This window comes from Pyrgilauda ruficollis, unplaced genomic scaffold, assembly GCF_017590135.1.
Source record: "Pyrgilauda ruficollis isolate IOZ18807 unplaced genomic scaffold, ASM1759013v1 scaffold33, whole genome shotgun sequence".
Taxonomy (NCBI): domain Eukaryota; kingdom Metazoa; phylum Chordata; class Aves; order Passeriformes; family Passeridae; genus Pyrgilauda; species Pyrgilauda ruficollis.
The window spans coordinates 5,372,553-5,398,159 of NW_024524711.1; the positions used below are offsets into that span (position 1 = coordinate 5,372,553).

Sequence of the window (25,607 nt, forward strand, 5' to 3'; positions counted from 1 at the left end):
ACATGACTGACTTAACTGATTAACATGTATGTACCACAACTGATTATTTTTTCTTTTCTGATCTTCTGCAAAGAACTTCCTGTTCTTTGGCTATTTTATTCAGTAATGTGAAAACTCAAGAGTCCCATGAGGTTAATTAGCTATGGTTTTGTTACAATATTAATTCCAGCAATCATGGAGTTTTAAAATTCAGCTGAGGTAGCATGAAAAGTAACTCTTTTAATAACTGCATGATCATGAAATACTGCAAAAAAATTTTCTGAGGTAATTTGCTATTGTGAGATAAGGTTTTCCCAGTACTCTCTTAGATGCTTTTCAGGTATGAATTTAGAAGAGTGATATCTGGCCTTGAAGTTGAAATTGTGATTTTGTCAGGAACAAGTTTCAGGCACAAAGAACAGTTCCTTCAAAACATATTTTAGTGTAGGGAAAGCACTGTATTAGGCTTCAACTTGCAAAATGATAAATCTTCTCACTTTTGGTTTTTCAGCCAGTGTTTATGTGGTTAACATTATTTGGTGGGGTGTGTGGATGGCTCTCAATATAAAGCCTTTTTTGCTTCCTTCTTCCAGAGGGCTCAGCTCTCATTGGGTTAAATGTCATCGGAAAGAACCAAAGGTGCCCCTGTGCCTCCAGATGCCACTAGCTGGGTTTGAGTCTTCTGTAGGTCCTATGTCACACCTGTCTGACCTCTCCCTAGATGTACCCAGGACAGCTCAAGTGGCACCAGATGTCTATATGAAAGCAATAAGATTGACCCACAGAGAAAATTAGTTCTCTGAACAGAAAGGGAGCTATAATTATTAAGGGCAGATCTTGTAAACCTGAGTACTACTGAGTACAGAGAGATACACCTATCCCCTGTAGTCAGCTGTAATTTCAATGCTGTCTATACTCCACCCAGTTAAATCAGCCTCTCCGCACCTGCATCTAACAAGTTCTCCCAACTTCCACTTCCTTCTGCAGTCCCATAATTGGACAGCTGTTGTCATAGGCTTTGCTGTGATCTAAGCTTTTTTTCAACTTGCTGAACTTCATCTTGATTTATTAAAAAAAGCCTAATTCAGTTGCATGTAGGAGAATAATTTATTCACATAACCCTACTTGTTACTTACAGTGTCTCTTTGAGACATAGTAACAGAGAAAATCTAGTTTGTGAGTGAATCCTCTATTACTCTGATAGTCAAAGAAGTGTGGGAAGCACAGGGCTCCAGAGGCCGGAATAAACTTTGGTTTTGTTGAAGAAAAAACAAGCAGTGCCTCTCAATAAACATTGAGAGTATCTTCAGTTTAAATCTCTGCTGTGATAAATTATTACCAGATAGGTTTAAATTAACCATTGGCATGTTTTATTTATTTATTTATTTATTAAATTTGGGACAAACTTAAGAAGTATGAACTGAAAAACGTGATTAACGTGATTTACTTACTTATTGTGGACCCAGACTCGGGCCTGTTGAGGGAGCTGATGATGACGAAGCCGAAGCCCTCGTTCTCCTTGCGATGGATGACCACGTCGCTGGTCTGCAGGCTGTGCGACGCGAAGCCCTCGGGGGGAGTGGCGGTGCTGCTGGAGACCGCGTGATTGCTGTTGGCATAAGTGGTGTAGTCGCTTCTCGGAGAGCTGTGGTGCGTAGACACCGAGCCTGGGCTTCTGCCATTCTCTGGGCAGGGTTCTCCTACAACATAAATCACACCAGTGTCACAGTCTGACTTGCTGAGTGGCTCTGTGACTTACAGTACATTTGCTAATGCAACGTGAATACAGCTGACGGTCTACAGACCAGACTACCCCAAGGGTTAAACTAGGAGCTGTAATAGATGCAGAGAGACAGGAATCTACACAATTATGCAGAACATTCAAGGGCAATCAGATAAAGCAAGCATGAACACTGACTGCTACACTAGCTACAAGAGAGGAAAGTAAGAAAGAGTGTCTATCTGGATTGCAAAAACATTACCAAGCGCTATTCCCTTGTCTGCTGGTAGATCTGTCATCAAGAGGAAAATGTGACAGACTAATCCAATAAAAAATTATTTGTGTTTGGATTACAAGAATTTAAGCAGGGAGCTAACAGAGTAATTAGGATTAGCTGCATAATGTTCTTCTTACAAGTTGATTAGCTTGTTCGAAAAATGTTCAAAGAGCAGAGCTGTTATGCAATGAAAAATCATCACAAGTAGTTTTTCTGTGGGTGTCATGGCAGAAGCAGTGGTCATTTAAAGGTTTGCAGATGCTCTTGTTTTGCAAGTTCAAAAGGCCAGAAGTGAAAATGGAGTCCATGAACACTTTAGTATTGCTTTACAGTAACAAGTAACAAGAACAGGAAAAAAGTTAAAACTCGTGGGATTATGCATTTTATAGTGTGAGCATTATGGCAATTGAAAACAGTAAATTTACACTTCCAGATGGGAAAAAAAAAGATTTATATTCTTTGCAGATCTAAATTGTTTATACAAATCAGCATTTATTGACAGTTTTAATACAGAAATTTCAGATAAATGTAAGTATTATATTTTCTGTTTGGAACAACAAGAGTGGCAGAGTAATTTTACTGAACACGTGAGGAGCTCCCACATATACATATACATCCTAGGTAGAGAGTTTGCAAATTAGAGCTTCATTGTTTGTATATATTAATAAAATAAACAGCATCCAAGGACAAACTGTTGTTTTCTCAGTGAGGTATGTCCTTTAGCAGTCCTTCTGCAACTATGAAATAAAGTAATTAGAGAGTATAAAGAGGAAGAAAAACAAACAATTATTATACTCCTGAAAATCTCTAAGAGTTATTGAACCAAATCTGCAACTAAATGCCATAGTCAGTGACAAGAGAGTTCTCATTTTCTGGCTGTCGTGTTTCAGAAAGCTGAATATTGTTTATGTCAGTATGGCTGCAACAGAAAGGAAATTCTCTTACCCTGCAGAAAGACCGAGAGCTGGCTCGGCCATGAAAGAATGCAACTGAATGCCATTAAATATAGGAAAAGAATGGCAAAGGAGGAAAAGCTTAAATGGCTATTTGACTATCAACTGTGCAATAGATACTCATAAAAATTACATTTTGCTCCTGCCTGTGAAAAAAATGGTATTTCAGTCCAAAAATCACATTTCCTAATCAAATTGTTTTCCAGATCTTGTGAATTGTGATTTTCTGCTCCAGATCTGGGTAAGTATATGTACAAAATGGTAATTCCAGATGAGGGTTAAGATACATACATCAGCTACAGACAGGTAAGGAAAACCCAGATCCCTCTGTTGTATACACTCATGCTAGTGAGAAATTCCCATGAAATCAATTGCCCTGATGTATTAGCATAGCATTTTTCAGTCACGCCCAACACCAGTTGTTTTAAATTTTTCCACAAAGCTTATGTTGTAACACACCACAATAAAATCCTGTTCAGCTCCTGAAATGTTTAAACATTAATGAGCTGCACGCCACATTCCCTGGTGTGGCACTCTCAAGGCCCAAGAATAACTTCAGGTGTTTTACCAGCTTGCTTACTGTCTGCACCAGGAGCCCAGAGTGGCTAGTGGAGGTTTAATATTTAAGGAGCAGCAGCGAAGGCTGGCACCCGCTCTGTGCCAGCTTTGCCTGCAGTGCGTGCGGCGCTGTCGCGGAGCTGCCGGCGAGGGCTTGGCGGTATTACCTTGGTTATTGGCCATTTTCCTCGCGCTGGGGGAGCTGCGAGGGGGCGTCGCACCAGGCGCGGGGGCACCTTTCTGGCTGGAGGACTCTGGAGTCAGTAACAGAAGAAAGTCAGTCCTGCAGGAGCACGGCTGGCAGGGAGCTGCGGTGCCGCAGTGGGAGGGGGACTGCGAAGACGAAGGTGAGTGGGAGGGCGGCTTTTTTGGAGCGAAAGGGAACGGCGCAGGCAGTGACAGTGGATCTAGGGCACGGGCAGGCAGAAGACAGGACAGGCTGGGAATGTGGTTTTGCTCATTTCTGGTACCTCAGACAAGTGTACTCACCAAAAATATTTTAAAAGTTCTTAAATAAACTTCTCTCCTCAAGTAAGCAATGGTTGTAATAGAAGGTCATCAAATTGTCCCATTAAAGCTTTAATAGATGCTGCCACACGCATTTTTCAAGGTTCCGACGTTTTTTGGCAATTGAGACTGAGTTAGTCTAAACATCTAATTTACTACAAATACTTCATAGTGGCTTAGGTTCATTTTCTGAATATGTCTGCTTGACAGAAGAATCCGGCCCTTGTGCCCTACAGAAGATTTTCAGCCAGCTTGCATTGCAGTTCAGTGGGGAATTCCAGATGACATCAGTGTGACCAGAAATGGGCTTTTAACACATATAAGAGTGAAATGAGTTTCTGCACTAAAACAGTTAACAGTCTTTGAGCCTTTCTCTTATTGACACAGTCAGCTCAAATGGCTTTAACTTAGGTGAATGTTTAGTTCCAAAAGTGGACAAAAGGAGAGAGCACAGACCAAGACAGCATGGAACAAACCCAGAGCACTTATGATCACCACACCAGGGTTGCCAGTATGTTTCCACTTCTGAAGGAAACAACACTCAGTTGTTTTTGTCAGAGGAACAAGGGACACATATTCACAATAATTCTTTCCTCAAAATGACACAAACATTCACTTTGATTTCCTCTATTATTTTAAAACAGCACCAGTTTGTGCTGCCAGCACTGGGATCTGTTTTTCCCTTCACCTTTCCCAGCCGTCACTCACCCGTGGGTAGCACCTTTCTCCTCACAGTAAGATTCACCTGCCCGTTTCGGGCGGCGTTATGCATAAGATCAATCACGTATCGGTGGGTTTTGCCGGCCACTGGAATCCCATCTACATACACCAGCTCATCACCAGGGTGGAGACGGCCATCTCGGTCTGCTGAGCCCATGGCGATCACTGCTCCGATGAGAATCTAGGCAGCAAAGAAACAAAATCTGTCATATATTACACTGAGCCTCCAGTTTAGTGACATGAATATTGCAGTGATTTGCTCTTTCTTGTGAAATTACGCTAGTGATTTAGCACAGGTGAAGAGGTCTGCGTGTGTCTGAAAGCTGTGCTTGTCCTCTCGTGGGTATGACTGAAGATGCTTCCTCCTCTTTGATAAGGAAGGTAAGGTGTTTTCTACCTGCACAGGAGAGATACACCAGAGAATCCTAATTTGAGTTCTGCTTGATGTGTTCAAATCAAGATAAGCTGCCTCTAAGGAGTGTTGAGTTTCTATAGACTACGTTATAACAAAGACTTAAAAAGATTAATTCCATGTAAGGATCTTTTTATTTAAAATTATCAAGTCTGTGTATTTCTTATCAAAGGTTCTTCACTGCTGTGTGATTTAAGCACTTGGAGTCATATACCTGAGGTCACAGTGGGAGTGACCCCACTACACAGAGTTAGCTTTGGGACTCTTTAGGGGAAAAGAAGTACCATATTAAATGTTATTACTCTTAATGAATGATTGCTCAGGCAGTGCTTGGTTAAAATGGAAAAAAGAGGAAAAAATGTCAGCTTGTTCTGGGCAGATGTTGTTTTCCCAAATCGACATTTAAATGTAGTTTGTATGGGATATATAAACTAGTAAAAAATCTGTCCAAAACATTGTAATGACTTTCTCCACCTTCTATGCAGATAATTTCACATAATTTCTTAGAAGAAGATGTATATATTTTCCCTGTGGAATAAGTGGTAGAACAGTTGAGATTGATTAAAACAAAACCTGCTTTCTTTGAAAGAATATTAAAGCATTCACAGAGTATGTTTCAAATTTTCTGTTCTCTTTTTCAGTCTGAGAGTGAGCACAAAATGATGGATATGACATGCCATGTGACAATCTGCTTTTAATAATAAAAGATAAAAGCTACAAAGCATTGCTTTTCATGATGAATTGCAAAGGCTAGATGTGGTAATCACACAGGTGGGCCTGTGGTTTTTTGTGGTCTTAGCTGCAGAGTTGCAAGTATCTCAGCATAGTGTTTAAATGAAATCCCCTATGGAGATTTCCCATAGAGAAATTTCCCCAGTTTTTCAGCTCCCTTTGGCTTATTTTTACTTTCACAACTTAGTAAAGAGAGAACAGGATGCAGCTCTTTCCTGCTTTCTGGTGTTGCTGGGATCCTGTTAAGCAGTGCCAAGCTGAGTGGCTAGAGAGGCTGTTTCAGGTTCTCCATTCTGTTCTTCAAATGGTGAAAAAGTATACCTCAAAGCTTTGGAAAATACTTTGTGCAAAATTCAAGCATGAAATATGAATTTATGCTCCTTTACCAGACAGAAGAAAAGCTCTCTAAGGCTACTTTTAGTTAGATATCCACAAAGTATTCTCAAAACATTTGAGAATTCGACATCTCACATGAGTAAGAATTTCTTCCTAGTTATTTTGAGAAAAGATGGGTGATAATCCCTCTTGTAGGGATTGGCTTCCTCCTTTGGTTTTGTTGAACATTTGCAGTTTTTTCATAATTTTCTGACAAAATATTAAACAATTTGAGCATCTTTAACCTTTGTAAAAACAAAATGCAAATCATAGCATGGTAGGTCATCAGTATACAGGAAACTAGAATAACTCTTTCTAGATCTGACTAAGTAATTATTGCTGATATTTCACATGCCCACCATGTAATGTGATTGTGTTACTCATCTCATTGTTGGATTCCTAACATAAACAGCAGATGCTTCATACTTTAAATTTCATACTTTAAACACTTCAGCTAGGTATGTTTGTCAGGATGATGGCTACCGTATCCATTATTTGGTATATGTAATAGCAAGAATAACTTAATTTTCATACTTTTTCATTTTCTGTGTCTGAATTTGTTTCTTGTGCAGTATCTGCTCTTGTTTCACGGCTGAGAAGTTGCCATAATAGTTATCAATTCTATACGTAAAGCACAAATTGGAAAAATATATATCAGGACTATATTAGCTCTGAAATGCAGTTTCATACAGGCATGAGATTGCTTTGAATGCGTGAGGAGAAGGATGATGGCATGTAAGAAATAAAGAATGTGTTGCAGAGAAACAGAAAATTTCTCCCATTGTTTAAGATTAAACAGGACAAATTCTGGGATTAGGATGATTGTGGCAGAGCCTAATCTGAAATTAAAGCCTGTGTCTATTAATTTATACGGTTAATCTGCTTTGATACTGAATTTCTTTGTGATTTTTTGGCAATTATCTGAATTTGTATTTTAGTTTCTCTGAATATAACACAGAAGTTTCACAGGCATATAGCAAAATTTAAGTATATACACATAAAGGGTAATTCACCTAATTTTAAGTGCCAGTGATGTCTAAATCCAAGCTAATTACCTGGATTCTGTCTAATCACTGTTAAAATAGGACTTCCCAAGGCATGGCCTTATCCTAACATTTTGCTCTATGGACATCTATGTCTTAGAAATGTAGAAAGATACTTAGAATATATCTTGGCACTGATAATAAAAAGAACACAAACAAATATCTTGATATTTTTGAGAAAAATCACAGCCCATCCATGTTGAAAAGGTAAAACTCTAGGGGAAGTTATGTATATGTTCCTGTGATTCTAAGTTTGAGCTGCATGAATGTATGCAAAATACATCTCCCCTTGGGACAGCAATTTGCAACTTCAGTGAAGTTCCAATTTACGGGTTTTTGTAACCTTTCAGTAATATTATAATTCACCATAACAGAGTCAGATTATCTCCAAATCCTCAAGTTACTGGGAAATGTGATAAATAGCTGTTGTAGTGCAATATTATAAGGCTTGAGAGGTGATTTGAACTTGCACAACTCACAGTCCTGATATTTGAAATTTCTCAATAAATTTAAGTATTTTCTTTCAAAAGCATTTTTATGCTTACGAATATGGAAAGTGTGGTAGTACAGTAGCATTTTCCCCTTCTAAGGTGCCAGGTAGCTGATATAACCAGAAGGAAACTAAGCTACAGTCCCTCTATAGTGTCAGTATTATCCTTCTAAAGTAACTTTATTTGGATTCTTCTTCTTTGAAAAAGTTATTGCCTTATGCTGAAGAATCCATATTCCTTTTTAGAAATCAAACCACAAAGACAAAAGCTTCCTTTTGTTCTGTGTTACCTGACGGCACAGCAGGAGAGCTGAAATAAAAAATTCAAAGCTTCTCAGTTCTTGTTTCATAGGAAAGGCAGGGGTTTGGAGAACAGGCAAAAACTGCTTCTGCTTTTCTGGAGGTGAAAGGAATGGGAGGCTGCAGGTGGGCTGTCCATGGGGGGCAGGGAAGCAGTGCAGGAGAGAGAACGGAGGTAAGAAGCCTTGTACTTTGAATACGAAATAGAGGGACACTAAAAAGAGTACATCTGTTGTGTTTATTGGTGTTAAATTTGAGCAGTGAAAACAAGATGGACAACCACAAGGGACTGAGAATTGAAAACCTCAGCACTGCAACACTTAATTCTAAGAAGGTGCCTTTTTGCCTTGTACAATCCTCAGCTTCAAGTTAGGCTCTTCTTAACTCCTGGGGACTTTGAGAAATGTTTGCAAAGACACATAAAGCCCATTGGATTGATAAGTCTTGGGGAAAAAATGCTTTTGTATGTGCAAACCATGGAATAGAGATAGCAATCTTGAGGCTAAGGGCAGGCTGAGAGCAATTGTTCAATGAGATAGTGAAATGTCTTAGAGGGTGTTTCACAGAGGGCAGCGTTTTTGGTCCTGCTCTCCAAAAATAGCAAGGTGCTTATCTCTGCCCTTGATTTCCAGCTATGGCTCTTTGACTTCAGACAGTAAAGTCAGGTCAGTCCTTTGCTGAAGAGACACTAGGAAGAGCTGATCCTCTGTCATACTGCAGTGCATAATGCATGTAGCTGCAGGGCAAAAAGCTTGCTTCAAAATTTCTTTTCTACTGGACTGCTGAGCAGACTGAGACTCAAGTCTCTCACAACTCTGGTATGCATTATGGATATGAAGTACCAGAATATCAGATATTCTACATGAGTTTTCTCTTAGTCCTATGGGTTGAAATAATTCAGTTTTATATAAATAATCATCTTTTAGATAAGGCATTTAAGCTGCACTTTTTCCCATGAGATTGTCATAAACCTCCAACAAGCAGATCCAGTCAGAGGCCTAGTCCATGACTGCTTAATTATCCATTTGTAATGAAAAAAACACTAAAGGAGACACCAAGAGAGCCTCTCACAAAATATTGAGCAGCTCTGTAGCCAGGGACACTTCCCTGTGAGATAGGAAATGCCATTAGACACTACTGCCCAGAGCAGGTGGAAGGAGATTTCCAAATCTTCCTAGATGATAGAATGGTTTGGGTTGGAAAGGACATTAACAATCCTCTAACCCCAATCTCTCTGCCATGCCATGGGCAGGGACACCTTCCACAACACCATCAAAGCTCCACCCAGCCTGGTTTAAAGGTAGTGCCTTTCTAGAGCTATTTCCTAACAGTCTAAAAAGATAAAATGGAACATTTCCACTAGCACCTCAGAGATTTCCTTTTTGGCTTCATCCAGTATGTGTGCTTTGAGAACTTATACTGGCTGGCCCATCCAGAAGGGACAGGAAAAATGCTCAGCTGGAGAATGTGCAGATGATGGCTCAGTGGCCTCATTTTATGTGCACTGGGACATGCTCCACAGAAGGAAATTTCACATCAGAGGGGCTTCAGGCACACTGCAAGTGTAGAGGATGAAGCAGTCTGGAAGTGCTGTCTTGGAGTCCTTCTGAGCTGCTATACTTTATATTTGAAAATCCATTGAAAACAAGCAAAACTAGACTGAATTTCAAACAGCACTTGAAGCATCTTTTTTATAATGCACTGCATTCTTTTCTTTTTATGGGAGACATGAGTAAACTGTTAAGATTTATCAATGCTTTGACAGATGTTGACAATTTTAAAATATAAAAGCTTCTTTGTTTTTCAAAGCCATGTGCTGGTTAACCTTAAGGCTTGAATGAAAAAGATACTATTCTGTATTAATTTGAACGTGGAATACAAAAATTATTGACTAGGGAATATCCAAATCTAATAATTAATTATACATTATCTCAGAAATGTGGTAACACAAGACTCAGAGTGCTTAAAATTGTGATAGTAAAGAACTATCATTATTGACTTGAGATTAGTCCTAGCTGTCAGACTGTAGTTACACCACTGAGTTTTTTCTGAAAGAGTACTAATTCTGCCTGCTCTCAAAATTATAGTATTTAGATAGATCAGTAATTTATAAAAAATATTTACACATTTGTGGTACGTCATGTACTTTTGAATTTTATTTTCTGGGCTTCTACACTGTTTCTTTTAAATATTGTGCATAAGATTTATTTTATATATTTTATTAGCAAACCATCTATGTTCATTTTGTTACCTGTTATGTGGTTACAGGGGTGCCTCCCTCCTAATGGTATAAAGCTATCATTTTTATGCCTGTTGCCTCACACGATGTTGTCATTTAACCTGGAACATTGACTATGACTCCCCGGTAAGGTCTTCTTTTTCTGGAAATAAACTGCATTGTTGACTGTGTCTTTTAACCACAAGTATACATTTTGTATAAAAGTTGTCTACTCTGAGCATGGTTATGGGTAGTCTTACATAACTGGATTTTTGGAATCTTCTGCTTAAACTTGATTTTGGAAAGTCCAGATTAAGAGATGCCAGGTCACACCCCATCGTAATGGGATGAGTGATGCTCTGTTTCCACCTAAATGCTTTCTTTAAAACCTAATTCTCTGTGACACCTTTTAGATGTGAACAGCCTAAGAGTTCTGTCTTTTTCTATGGATGAATAAAAGTAATTTTACTGGTAGCCTTAACAAGGTGTTCATTTTTGTTCAGTTATGTTATATTTTTCTGACCTTTACACAGATTATAGAATGGGGAAGGAAAAGGAAAATCAGGAAGAAATAACTCACAGGCTGCCCAGGCTCATCTCCTCCCAGGATCCTGAAGCCAAACCCAGACTCCATTCTCCGAAGGTGAACATCCAGCTCTTTGTAATCAGGACCTGGTTTAAAGAGAAATCCCATTGAGCAAAGCATTTTGGTCTTATCTTGAGAATTTGCACCAAGCCCTCCCACCTTGTGTTTATTGCACATAACTAATGGCATCCTGGTTGGAGCTGGTGGAAACAAATGGGCCACAGACATGGAGGAGAATTGAAAATGTAGGTGTCTCTTGGAGGGTGGTTATGTTCAGTAGAATACACTAAACCAAACTAGAATACATTCAAAGAAGTTCAGTATGGAAAAGACTGTCCAAAATAGAGGTTAAAAATGTGTCTTTTTCCTAAAACTGACTGTATAATGGACTGCTGCTCATCCACCTCTGGTCTTTAATTTGTCTTTTCCTTGCAGTTCATTAAATCCTACAAAGAATAAATTGAAATGGGAGACAGAGATACACCAGTTCAACTCACACAACATGAAAATCATTACAGGCCATTTAAGTTCCAAACACAGATATATATATATATGTCTTTTTATGTAAAGAAGCTTTTAAGTATTCCACTTCCAGGTAGTTCCCTCAATAAAGAGTTTTGATGAAAATTATAATTATAAACCTCTCAGTCTCAGAGTTTAAATTAAAAGCTCACATCATTAACTTGAACTCCTTAATGCTACTGAATTAAAGTCTCAACAGCTTTGTGAATCAATAAGGGTGCATTTCCATATGCCTGCCTAACCTGTCTTTAGACATATATTATGTCCTTTAATATATCAGTTGAGGAATATAGAGTCTTTTAAAAGTCGGTTTCTTATAAAAGTGTCTTTAGCTTCACTTGAAAGAACACAGTGTTTTGGGATAATAATAATATTATTTTTAATAATAATAATAATAATTTCAAATATTATAAAGTGAAACTGTAAGTATTTAGAGGACTAAGAAGTTGCCTGTTTTCTGTTGTGACTATTGCTGGCTGCATGCTCAGAGATGGTTTAGGCTCATCACCTAAAGCAGTGATTGACAGGAATGGTCTTTCCTATGGATTGCACTCTGGTCTATACATTGTGACACAAAAGCTTTTGGTCAGTGTCAACTGGTTGCTGACCCCAACAGAAAAAAGGGATGGCAAATTTTATTTCAGCAAACTGCTCGTAAGTGTCTCCACTCGTGCCTTGTTCCCTCAGCATGGGAGAATTACAGATGGCTGAAATATGGTACTTCAGCAGCTCTCACTTATAGATCTCCCCTCAGAGCCATCAGTGGACACCCCATAAACTGGAATTTGGCATGTGCCTCGTGTAGTGTGGGATTAAAGCCTGATTTGTTTCAGTCAGGTATTATTGCAAAGACAGATACAGAAAGACATGCATTGGCTCTATACTACTATTGTGCAATAAAAAATCCTCTGTAAACAGCAGCATAGTGCATTATTTCAACAATCTATATTGGTGAAAGTGAGACTGAATCACAAATATTTCAATTGGTAAAATAAAAGAATTACCTTTCCCTACCAACTTCTTTCTCATATATTGAGAAGACAAACCCAAACAGAACCAAGCAGCTTGTTATACTGACTTTTTGCATTTATTTGATGTGTCTCAACACTACAGAGCAAATGAATTCCAGATGTGTACAGTATGTTAGTTTAATGCAAATCATTTAAAAGTTGTGAGAGGCAAAGGAATTTCAGATTCCGAAAGCAGTAGTTTACCTGGTTTGCTGTGCCTACAAGGATGGGGCTGAGCACTAGGGAGATGGTTTTGTAGATAGACACAGTGTGATCACCATTTGTAACCCAGGTTTAACACTCAAAGGCACTGTCTCCAGCAGTCTGTCACAACCAAAGTACTGCCTTTATTGTGTACAAGTGAATATGCACAGTTGGGAATACAATAAGAAAATATAAGAATGTCAGGTACTGAAGAATACTTGCTCTGGCAAACTGAGATGAAAACGTCCCTCAGATACATTGACAAAGCTGAGCCAAACTAGTGCTGGCAACACACTCTAAAATAAGGGGCATTATTTATTTTTTTAAAAGATGCTGGTTTTCTACCCCATTTAGAGTGGAATAGATAAACCAGCTTGACCATGGAAAAGTTTAAGCTAAAAAATACTGTGTAGGGGCATACTTTTCTATGAGCTCTAACACAGTTTGGAAGCCTTTGGATCTACTGACTGGGCTACAGTGCTCCTTCCCTAAGACTTGGAATTCTGTGGAGTCCATTGTCCGCCAGCAGGTTACGAAAACTGCTTTAAAAAAATACGTTCTTTTCAATCCCACTAAGGAAGCAAAACACTGGAAAGGATCCCTGGGTCATCAAGTCTAGCTTCCTGTTACTGCAAACGTCTGCAAGCAAACAGCACACAAATCTTACCAGTAAAGACATAGGCAAAGAAGACACTGGTAACTGAGCTTGTTCGTGGCCTTTGTCACTAGGTCAGCGACTTTGCAGCAATATAATAATATCACAGTATCTCCAGTGACTGGTGCACAAACCTGTGAGCTGTTTCAGCTTTCATGTTGGGTATGACATGACTGCACTGATCACCTTTCCACTGCTCAGGAGACAGCTACACCATAGATTCCTGAAGAGCTCTGAAAATGGACCCGACTTCTACCCTTGGTTTATGTGCTTAAGTGATGCATGAAATAAGACAGAAGACTTATTGAAAGGCTCTCCAATAACATTAATCTTTCAGTCCAGATTCTTCTAGTAGAATTGCTTAGCTGTTTTCTAGCCATTCATCTCTACATTTCATGCTAAGCACTGTCTTTTCCAGGCTAACATGGAGGTGTTACAATTATAACTGGCATTTTGTAAAATGGAAAGTATAGATTAATTAAGCACATATCACTTGTTTGGTCTAAAAAAATCAGTTACCAGGTTAGTCTGACCAACCAACTTCTGCCAAACTCCTTTTTCATAGCTCTCAGTTTATCTCCATATTGGCAGTTAGTCTTTGATCAAAAACACGTTCTAAAGCCTTGCTGCTGCTGAGATCCATTTCTTCTGTTTTTGAAAGACAAGTAAATTGTTCACTACTTTGTACTTTTTCACAGGAGCTCATGTTTGATAGATTTACTAAAAGTCCCTATGATTATGTGGCAGCAGTTTCAATATTCCTGAATATACATTGATTAAGTATTCTTACCCATTTAAATGATTACATTTCATCTGACATTCCTCTAGTGCTTGTTTCTCTAGGATTCTGGTACTTTTTTGTTCCTCACAAAGGATTTTTAGATAGACTAAATTTTGTGTTTTCTTACTGGAACAGATTTTCAGTTGATCATACAGAGAAAATTACCTGTACTTACAGAAAATGACACTCCTGTGCCTTGCAATATACTACAAACTGTTGGTTAATATAACTTCATTATGGAAAATGTGTCTTTTTGTTTTCTCTTGCTAACCTAGATTAGCACCTTGTGGTTCTTGCCAAGTAAGAAGTAATGAATAGGCTTGCAGACAAGCCAATACTGAATTAACACTGTCTTTTCCAGTTTGCTTATCCTTCCAGTCAGCTTAATGTACCCTAATGATCTGTCTCCTACCAGTTTTACTGAGAGTTTCACCTTAAAGTCAATATTTTTGCTCATGTAATATGTGTACCCTCTGCCAGAATGACAATGCTCCTTTTCCTTCCTTGCCTCTCTACACATTTATATTAGAAAAATATCTTTAACTTTTTTTTTTATACCGCTTCATTTCTTCTTTTTGTGTGAAGGAAAACTTTCTTAACAGTTCATTTGGCCTGGAAGAAAAAAAAAAATCACACCAATTCACTTTGCTAGGCTATAAAACCAGCTGGTTCCCCCATGAATTTGAGAATGGTATTGGACAAGCTGTGATCTGATCATCACTGCACAGTGAGGACAGTAAAGAGCTTTGGGAAATTCTTTCTTGTTCCTGAACGATGGGGGATTTGCTTTAAATGTAATGGCACCAGAATAGATTGTTACTGAACAATAGTGAGATCCCACAGGTGAAGATGTGATTATCAACTCCCAGCTACCTTTTTGAACTGTACTCATCTGAACCTCTGGGTGGACAACACACTGAGATGCATACATGCAGTTGTTTCTTAAATGTTGAGAAAATATACACCTGAAAATGTTTAATTAATTTTCTGTGTGTGACAAGTTGAACAAGTGCTATGTGATTTTACAGTGATGAACCTGGTGTTCGGGATGATCCTGTAAATGTTGATATAAAATTTTTATTAAATCTCTTATATATTGCAATTAAAGGAAAGATTAAGTGCTTTGCTGTAGTAATTTTACAGTCTTTCTGGGTGTATTCAACTGCCTACTGAAAAGAAAAACTAATTTGGACTCCTTTGCTGAAGATGGTGAAGATTTTTGTTCCATACAAATAATTCTAAATTGTGAACTGGGATTGACACAAAACTACAATAACTTCATTTGAGTTTCAGATGCTCTTGTAAGACATGAAAAGCTTGAAAGCAGTCATGGATCTGCTGCTCTGCATTGTAAGTAGTTTTAAAAAAGCATACATATTCCCTCTTGATATTTATAGAGAGGAGAGCTGGCAAATAAAAAATTCAGTATGAAAATCATCAAAGAAAAGAAAAAAGAACTGGTGTGCTAACAGAGTAATTCAATGTATAAACCCTACTGTGTTATGCAAAACCAGTCCAATGTCATATTTAATTTAGGATCTCTGTCCAGCTTGTGTAGGACTAGAAAAACTTTGATAGGATTGTCAAAACAGCCTTTTTTTTTTTTTAATGGGATGCCTGTTTTAACTGTTCACTTAGCATGATAACACTGGGAAATCAAATATTGTTGTTTTTTAAAAAACTCCACTGCCATTTTACAAGGTTTGTGTTGACTCAAACACCCCCAAAATTTCTTGATTTTGAAAGCTTTTTCTTTTATATTTTTAAAAGCACAAGATATAAGTATGAAAACAAGGAATTGGTGATAGAATTAAGACAGAATTAAATTCAGATATAAAAAAAATGGTTGGGCATAGATTTGGGCATGAGCTATAGAGATACACTTTTATGCTAAGGAGTGAACACTAATGTGAAAGTATACATAAAACACAGTCAAACATAAACAAAAGCTGGCTGAGGAAAAAGAAATACCTTTCCTTGCTCAAAATGCAAATCTATTACAAAAAGATTTGGCATAAGCATTCTACAACCCCACAAAGATCATACACAATAAAATGGTGACTGGGCAGTCAAGACTGTCCATCATCTTGAGAAATGATTAAAAAAAGAAGAATAGCTAAAACATAAAATGAAGGACAACTAGTTTACAGAAAACAAAGGCTGAAGAATACTTGCCAGAGGAATCCGCTCGAAAACCAGTCCTGGGCAGCACTTGTTCTGAATAGGAAAATGGGGAATTAAAGGTGAAATACATTTCTCAAGTTATTTAAAGATGCAGCATCAATTTCTCTGCTGTGTTTTGAATTACTAAAATGCATTTTCTATTTTTTCTTGAAATTTTATTTTCTCCTCCCCTCCTTCTTTACTTTTCATGTGGTACATGCACATATTCCTGCTAGATTAAGAGCTCCCTGGCCATTTCTGTGCAAAGTGAAAAAGATGGTGAGGTGGTAATGTTTCTTTAACACAATGTAGGTTCTGATGAAGATAAAATTTTTAGTTTGGTTAAAACTGTGAAAAATAGTGACAATATTTTTGCTTATTCAAGTACAGCAATAAAAGGGGAAGTTTAATGGGTGTATTTGGATGACTTGACCTCAGATGGCTTGACCCCTGCTGTTATACAACTCCATTGCAAAATGTCTTTTATCATCAGGATGAGCAAGATTTTTCCATAGGGATGTATGTTGCGAATAGGAACAGCTGATTGTAGATGAAGTGAAATGCAGGGAAATCCCTTTAACATACTTTTTATGAAGTGCAGCAATTAACTGTCTTGTTTTCATATAAAACTATTTTGCCTGCATTATAGGAAAGCTGGATGAGTCCATAGCTGAATTCAGTCATACTTCCTTTGCTAATTTTGAAATGTTCTGAACAAGTATTTCTGTTTTATTATTTTGGCAACGCCCAGAGTGAATTGCAAAATATTCCAGACCAGAGGTGATTTCTATTGGCCTACACACAACAAAAGGGCAAATCAGGTATCCCATTTATGTGACTCTAAGCCAGAATATCATACCATGGATATTTCATGCTCTAAAGGATGTAAGGTCTTTCACAACAGCATTTGTAGGACAGTGATGCAACCTATGAGTATGTAGCATCTTCCTAAGACAGGAGGGTGTTCTGAGAGATGTAATACAGCATTTCTTCTGTGGGAAGCTGTGTACCACTTTGAAAGAGTTTAGACTAAAGCCACCTGCCTTGTGGTAAACTGCCTCCTGAAGGCAGCATGGGCTGCAATGGCAGCAGCTGAGTGATCCAGAGTTCACTCGAGATAATACTGAATTGGTTGTTGCAGGGCAAAGATATTTCCCAAAAGATGGCTTCCAAGAACAGAGATGTCTCAAAAATTTTTAGTAAGGATATTTAGAAAACAGCCTTGACATGTCCAAATCCATGTCCACTGAACAGGGACATCAGTTTGGATTTGGTGCTCCTGCTGCATTTGTGTTTTCTGTCTGTGTTGAGTTGTGTCATGTGGGCTATGCTGTTTGACTTTATAGGTGGCTTCATGTCTTTACTTCGATGGTTAAAGGAGACAATTCCTTCATGCACTTCAGATTTTGTACAGTGATTTGGGATCCTTCCAGTGAGACGTATTATCTAAATGTAAAATATAGCACCAGCACAGCTCCTGAAAACCAAAACTGAAACTGATGCTGCTCCACTGCAAACTTGGAGAAATGATTTTTTTTACTCAGAGCCTTTCAAGATTTTAATAGAACTCTTAAAAGAGACAAAATGATTTTAATGCAGAGAAAGCAATTTCGTCTTTATAGTCTCAATAAGCTTTTAGGTTTGAAGGTACACAAGCTTTTTCTCTTGGTCACTCAGCTAGAATTCCTCTTTGGAGCTGCTCTAAGATTGGTTCATTCTGTTTCCATTTCTGCTTGCAGTCACTCTAATATCACCCAGATCTGGCCTCAAACAGAAAGTGAAAGAATCACCATCATTCTCAAACTGTGACCAATTAGGGAACAACTTGCTCTGTTAAGACAGGCAGCCATATATTTTAAGTAAGTTAGCAGCGTCCTTTTTTGGGAACTGTTATTTGTGGTCAACCAAAAGTGCCTGTCAATGGTTTCCTTCAAAGCTAATCTCATGAAATCTGATATGGCTTTTGTTCCTTTGCCTTGCAGAATTTTATGTAGATTCTCACAATGCTAACTATCATCTCATAATCAACCATTCAGCACCTAGCATGTGTTTTCACTGTAGATTGGAAATTCACACACATGAAAATTGGAACTGTGCTATGCTAAAGATGCTGAACCAAGCCCTAAAGTTTTTAAATGTCTGATCACCAGAAAGATAAACCCAGGTGCAGATATTTTGGTAACCATAGCAAAGCAATGTTCATATTGGGAAGAATCTGCTGTCAGCAGTATGGGTCTCTGTGAAGTACACATAATTGTGATAGTGTCACTACCACTTTGGAAAACAAAATATATCCTCTAAATAGCTCTGCTCATGTGACAAGAAAACTATTAGCAAATAGTAGAAAACTTCAAAGAAGCTTTAACATAGAGGAAGGGACTGAGTTAGCACTGTCTCCATCTGTCAAATATGTATTTTTTTTCCAAAACTCACCTAATTCTGTTCTCAGGGACACTACAGAAAAGCAACTTTCAACAGAGGAGAATGGACTGCTGGGCCTGGTCCTCAGCTGAGCAGAATGCATGTCATTTGTGCACATCCTGATGCCTTCTATCTGCTAAGGATAAATTGAGCTGGCAATTTCACCAGAATATTGATAGTCTCTAGTGAATTTTGTTCTATAGAATCTGTCAATTAGGTTTACAGGAAACTAACTTTACACAAGGCAATTTGAAATTTTCCATTTATTTATTATCAAACTAATTCTGACATTTTTCTAAATTTTTAATAGATTTTTAAAATATGTTAGATGTCCTGCCTCCACCTCATAGGAAATGAGGTAGAAGAGTGAAATTTTGGAGAGGTCCGGATGAAGAGATAAGTCTACCCAATGCTGCCACCATGAAGAGGTATTCAAAGTGCTGAAAGTTTTAAAATGATGATATAAAATTTCTGTATTCTCCCTGTGATGCCTTTTTGGTTAAAAACCTACAGCTGCATTGCCATGGGTAGTTGTAGTCTTTCATGTGAAATAGGAATGAAGTACTTACAAAGTAGAGCTTGAAAGTACAATAAAATACTTGCTAAATTCACTGATTTAATTTTTTTAGTTCAGCTAACCTGTCCTAGAAACAAGAATTAGGAAAGTAAAACTAAGAAATCTTCTGAACTGTAGTTTGTATATAACTATATTAAAATAAATCTTCACCATGATGATGACTCCCTGTGCTCTGGAGAATGGGGGTGCAGCTGTACATTTCAAGAAGTCTTGCCATACATCAAAATTTGGGGGTTGAAAGTAAATCCCTTCCAACCAAAACCATTCTATGGCAATCATTCTATGATTCTTTGCATATCAGATGAATGCAAAGCCAAGATTAATTTTGTTATCAAAAGACAGAACGGTAAAAATCTTGCATACCTGCCTTCTTGCTTAGTTTAAAATAAATTACACTAATAGATTTATTTCATTTTCACTTGTTCATTTTAAACTGAAAACTGTAAAATATTTGTGAAAACAGGCAAGCAACAAACAAGACCTGGGACATAATCGTGATTTATATGAAATCAATGGTGAAAATAGCAGGATTCTTTACTGCCAAGATACAGCCACAGGAGCTCAATTCACCCACAGCATGACACAAGGGTATTTTTATTTACACCAGTGGAGCCACTGGTATTCTCTGGAGGAAGAATCATGCTGATGAAAGGTAGAGACAATATTTGATAATTGTTTTCCATATTCTGCTGTTTTCTGGATTAGTCTTTGTTGAAAGCCAAACACATGGAACAAAACTAGCACAAGGGAACATCTGTATTTCAGCATCTCAGTACTAGCCATGCTTCAGGTAATTAGGAATTTCACAAGTGAGAAGAATGAGTGTGATTGTGCTGCAACGTCCCTTCCAAAGCTGTGCAAGAAGGAGTTTGTCACAGCTCCTATGCAATGCAGCCCCCACTTGTTTCATGCACCTGTGGCCAACCTCCCTATGCCTACAAGTCAGTTCTCTTCAATTTTTACTTTGACTCTTAAGTACATGCTGCCAGTTTGCAGATCAAAATCTATTTGTATACCTTTTAGTAAAGTGTAAATTGCAAAAGAGAAAGAAATACTGCATCTTTAACACTGCCATCAACTGTAAAACTGACACTTCATATTAGCAGAGGTCATTAGGGACCTACTTTGCAATCCAGCAATCAAAATCATTTTACATCCATGGTTCTGTGATGATTATACACTCATAATTCCATTTGAAAGTGCTTTTGGTTTCACTGTCAGTTCTTATAAGCAACAAATCCATTTTGTCATGGTGGGTAATTCTTTCTGCAGTGATGAACAATACAAAACCATTTGACATTAGTCTGCTAAATTTCCTCTCCTTTTATTGTATATCATCTCTTATTAAAAAGAGCTATATTAATTTAATAATATAAGTTCTTAGACCATCTCCATGCTGTTGCTTATGGTAGCAATAGATGCAAGGAATACCAACGTGGACTGTTTGGAAATTCCTTTGAGAAATTCCCTTCCTATACCTCTGCTGTTCATACTCTATGTGAAGGAGTAGTTTGATGATCATAGACCTTGCTTAGCAATTTCTCAGTACTTTTATTTACTAAGTGAAGGGAGGCATGACTTACTGACACAAAGGGCATTAACTGGTGAATAGAAATATTGAAGGACATGGTAAACTGAGTGCAAGGAAGGTTTGAAACTAGAACCTGATTTTCTAGCTTACAGTCCCAAACTCTTCACCCATACAAAACCCCCTTTATACAATACTTCAGAATACTATATATTTAGTGCTATCATAGTTCTGCATATATATGCACCTGTGCACAGATGTGTATACATATATGTTAAAGCACCACAACCAAAATGTGATTTCTTTTTAGACTAAAAGTGAGCAAAAAGGGGAAAAATGTTAGAGGCAAATTTTCTTTTGTCAAGAAAACATTATCTGACAAAAGTGGTAGTATCAATTATGTGGAAAATTTCCTTCGATTTTTAATATTTTCAATCTTTAATTTTAACTGTAGCTCTTCAGCCAACAAGCACTGGCAGGAAAATTCTGCTTAGCTGTAGACTATGCTATAAAACCCCTCAGGTGGTCATGCATTCGGTGCTAGACCTAATGTTTTTTTTTTTTTATATTCCATGAGTATCAAATTTAGGAAACCCTGATTGCCTCAGTATTTTTCTGCAAGAATGGTGTTTTTGTAGTTACACATTATGGATCAGTCTAATGCTGTCTGACAACTCTTTCCTACTTTAATGCATATCTGTGCTGAAAACCTGGAGTGATGCTCCAGAGGAAATGTTGCCCATGAATATGAATTGAAGTACTTGTCTGTGATCCTTACAGAAAGGGTCTGCCAAAGAATACACGTTATTATGTGGAGGCTAATTATGCAAATACATTTGTTATTTACATATTTCACAGGTGTTGGTGAACTTTGCTTTTTGGTTATTTTCCAATTTTTTAAAATCTCTGGCGACAAAAAAATAGCTGATAGATTTGAAAGGGACTTAAGAAATTCAAAATACTGTGGTCAGAGGAGAAAATAATGTGGGAGATTTTGAAGAAAGTAACCTTTGTCCTTCCAGCGAAAGGTGGAACTGTAATTGTTCAGATTTCATTTTTAATGAGAGCTTATCACTGGCTTATCTCATTCTTCCTACTGGCATTTCTGTGTCACATCACCAGCCTTGGCTACCACACTAACTGAAGGACAAATGTAACCCAATCAATGTAAAAAATGTTTTATTTTACCTCTTTCCCTAGAGGAATATAACCTCAAATTTCTATTGTAACTAGAGAAATATTATGGAATTATGATTCCCAACAGCTTTGTGACTCCTGGTTGACTAATGTCTGCCTACAGGGGTGTGTGAATGAAGTTTTTTATAAACTGTGAAACTACAATAAACAGAGTTCAATATAAAATATAAGACAGGATAAGGAGAATTTATAAAAGCAAAAATTTAAAATTCAGGTGAATAACGTCTCTTAATGATACCTCCAGGGCTCCATTTACAGCTGTAATAATATGGTGCATATGAAGTCATAATTTTTTCATTAATAGGAAATTCCTGATCTCATGTTCCATTTTCTACCTCCTGTACCTAAACTGGTTAAGGGGAGAGTCACACTGTCACTTACAATATAACAGTTTTTGTAAGGAGAAAGGTGATAAAGGTTTTGCTTTGAATTAATAGTAGGACAGAAAAAATGAAAAGTATCCAGTTGAGAAAATTATGTCATAGCAGAAAGTTAGGTAGGTATTCTTCACCATGCCACTGAAATAAGAAGAGATGGGGGAAGAGAAAAAAACACCCAAAACCCAAACCAAAAAACCCCAAAAACTAGAGACACAAAGTAAAGAAAGAAAGCATAAACCAATTTCCCATCTTTTGCATTTAAGCAGTTGCTTTAGATGATGTGGTAGTCCTCCTCAGTGTTTGGAAACCCATCATGCTCCTTTTTCATCTACTTGGAGCTTTGAGCATAAGTGAGAGGTGACAGCAGAGGCTGGTGACAGCTAAGAGGGAAGAGCTGACAGGTAACAGCTAACTCATGGCAAACAATTTTCAAAGGTACTCTGACTTCCAAAATAGAGTTGCACTCTGTTTTTGTACTAATGCATCATTTCATTGCCTCTGTGAAACTATTTCCCATGCAGTAGTAGTGGTAGTGCTTTGTAATGAATATGTAACCATTACAAACTGAAATCTTCCCATCACACAGGGTCTTGCAGGGTCTTCATGTTCCTTAGGTGGAAAAACATTCCTGTAGAGTGAAAATCATACTTTTTCATTGAGACTTCCTGTTTACAACCCTCTTCTTGCTATCATTAGGCAGGGATGAGCTAGAGGTAACACATTGGTCTAGTTCTTGCTCTGTTTGAGTCATGTTGCTTGTGCTCCTCACAGAACTACCCTGTTTTTCATAACTTGCTTCACTCCCTCTCTGATTGGAAAGCAGGAAGCTTTTATGAGGCCCTGGTGAGTGCTGACTATGGGGAAACCCTGTGATAAAGGCTCTATAGAAATTCAGAGCTATAGAAGTACAAAAATGAACTGTTTAGTAACAGAGTCTCGCAATGAGAGAAACAAAAATTTTGCACAATCTCTTTCTTTTTGAATTTTCCAGGTCATGATTGTTCGCTTCTCTGCCCTATTTTTAGAAGATGAAGATGAAAAGTAGGTCTTGCCAGGAGATGAGACAAACTTGCTTTGAGATAAGAAGTACTTAAAAAAACAAGTAGCTGAACTTTTCCTGTGCACTTTTATAGGGTATGTTCTTCCCAAAGATAACAAACCTGACACTGCCATATGGTAAGAAACAGTGTTGTCTTGAAACTCTCCCTTCTATATATAAACCAAGTAGCTGAACTTTTCCTGTGTACTTTTAGGGTATGTTCTTCCCAAAGATAACCAACCTGACACTGCCATATGGTAGGAAACAGTGTTGTCTTGAAACTCTCCCTTCTATATACTCAAATTAGATGACAATTACTTGACTCAGTAATGGATTTCCTTCCAGTTGTTTCCATCTTCAGGAAACAGGATAACTATGTGATGCTAAGGCTTGACAAATTAAATTTGCTAAAATGTGTGCTCATGGCATTCATGAAACAAAAATGTCAGGGAGAATAGAGATCTTTGGAGGTAGCTGTTTATAAATAAGGGATATGAATGAATGCAGACAAGATCTGGTTGGAAACTGGTGGAATCAAACCTTAGAGAAAATGTTGAGGGGATAGTGGAGGAAACAGATAAGGAATTTAAGTTTCCAAGATTAGCTGGAAGATGGGACTCTGAAATCTAGGATAAGGTTACTGCAGTCTTGCTTTTCATCTCTCACTTTCTTGTTTTGGGCCTAGAAGCTTCACTATTTTTAATTATTTGGTTTTCTAGGCAGCTGGCTGGAAACATCTCCATACAGTTTCCAGTTTCCTTTTGGACAGAACTCAAATGCAACTATACCATTAAAACACAGGCTTTAGCATAACTCCAACCCACATGTTAGATGCTCTTCCTATTGTAAAGCATCTACTCCTTAACACAGTAGATCACATAAGTAAGAGATAAGAGTTCATGTTGGTCAAAGAAGTGCTCAGAAAACTTGAAGAAAGCACCCATGAATATTGAATGGTGTAATATATCTTGTAATGTAGCATATAATCTTCTGGGGGTAAGTGAATCTTTGTAGTTGACATCAGATCTATATTCCCACACTTTTATGAAGTGCACACATGGATCAAGCATAGACTGGGGATCAGGATGAAAGAAAATGCCATATAAGTAAATATGTCATATATCCATATGGCATTTATAATATTTTCTTAATTTTCTCACAGAGATATTTGTTTTAATGTAGGAAGTCTGCACTCTTGGCCTGATGACTTCAACTACAGAAGATGGTTCTGACTGTTGAGTGGAAAGATTTTTGTTAAACTTCATCACTTCTAAAAGCTACTGATATGGGAAATGATTATTTGTAAAGGGTTTTCTGTTTGTTACAGCTCTGTACAAAACCAAGTATTTTTCAGTAGAGGAGCTGAACTACATAAAATAATTTCTAACTATGGAATGGATTCTTTTCCTTTTGATTTATCATATGCCTAATTCTATCACTTTGGGGAATAACATTGCAGTTCAAGTAAATGTTTTTACTTATATATTAGTCTAGCCCTTAATGCACAAGAGAAAGTGAAAGAGGGGAGATATCTGAAAACTATTTCCAGTCTTTGCTCAAAACTAGTCCCACTTCTTTCAAACCTATTTGGCCTACTCCACATGGTATCCTCAGCCATACTTCAATGAGTTTTAAAATTTCAAAAATTACAGTCTCTTTTTTGTACATTGTCTTGGGAATACCAGCCAACATGGACTACATGGTGCTTGTAAATATACTGGAAAGTTTCGTTTCTATGCCTAATAGTTTATAATTGAAGATTAAATACTTTTTTTACAAGGGTCTAAGTAAGATCTCAAATCCATATTTAGGGTGAGTAAATACCTGGTATTCCTCAAAAAGCCAGCAGTTTATTTAAGTACAAAGAGTTAAATAAAACTAACAACTGTCTCCCTCAAAAAAAAAAAATTATGGAAAGTGAGGTTTAGGGTGACAATCTATATTGAAAAGTGTTCCACAAATAGGATCAGTGTGGCAGAAGATGGTGGCACTGGCCACAGTGGCAAAGAACTGAGGAATATGACATGCAGCTTCAAAAATAGATCAGGGTTTACTTGGAGTTGATGTGAAATGAACACTGGTGTTCCTCCAGCATATCCATTCTTGTGGGGACTGAGAATGTCAAAGCCAAAGAGGAAGGGACCTTAAAGATCATCCTGATGCTGTAACTAATGCACAGGCAAGGCAAATAAGAATGGTATGAACCCAGTGTTGGGGACAATAATGTATTTCCTTCAGACTATCCCTCTGCATGCTGAAG

At 37.6% G+C, this 25,607-nt stretch overlaps 1 protein-coding gene across 1 annotated transcript in view; it reads right to left on the bottom strand.

The window, feature by feature from the left end:
* Positions 1 to 25,607, bottom strand: part of MAGI2 (membrane associated guanylate kinase, WW and PDZ domain containing 2) — a 705,159-nt gene that overhangs the window by 60,392 nt on the left and 619,160 nt on the right. Inside the window, exons 13-15 of the mRNA XM_041474679.1 lie at positions 10,865 to 10,956; positions 4,703 to 4,895; positions 1,431 to 1,679 (exon numbers count right to left, since the gene is read on the bottom strand). Coding sequence (XP_041330613.1) covers positions 1,431 to 1,679; positions 4,703 to 4,895; positions 10,865 to 10,956 — 534 coding nt within the window. The remainder of the gene's footprint in view (positions 1 to 1,430; positions 1,680 to 4,702; positions 4,896 to 10,864; positions 10,957 to 25,607) is intronic.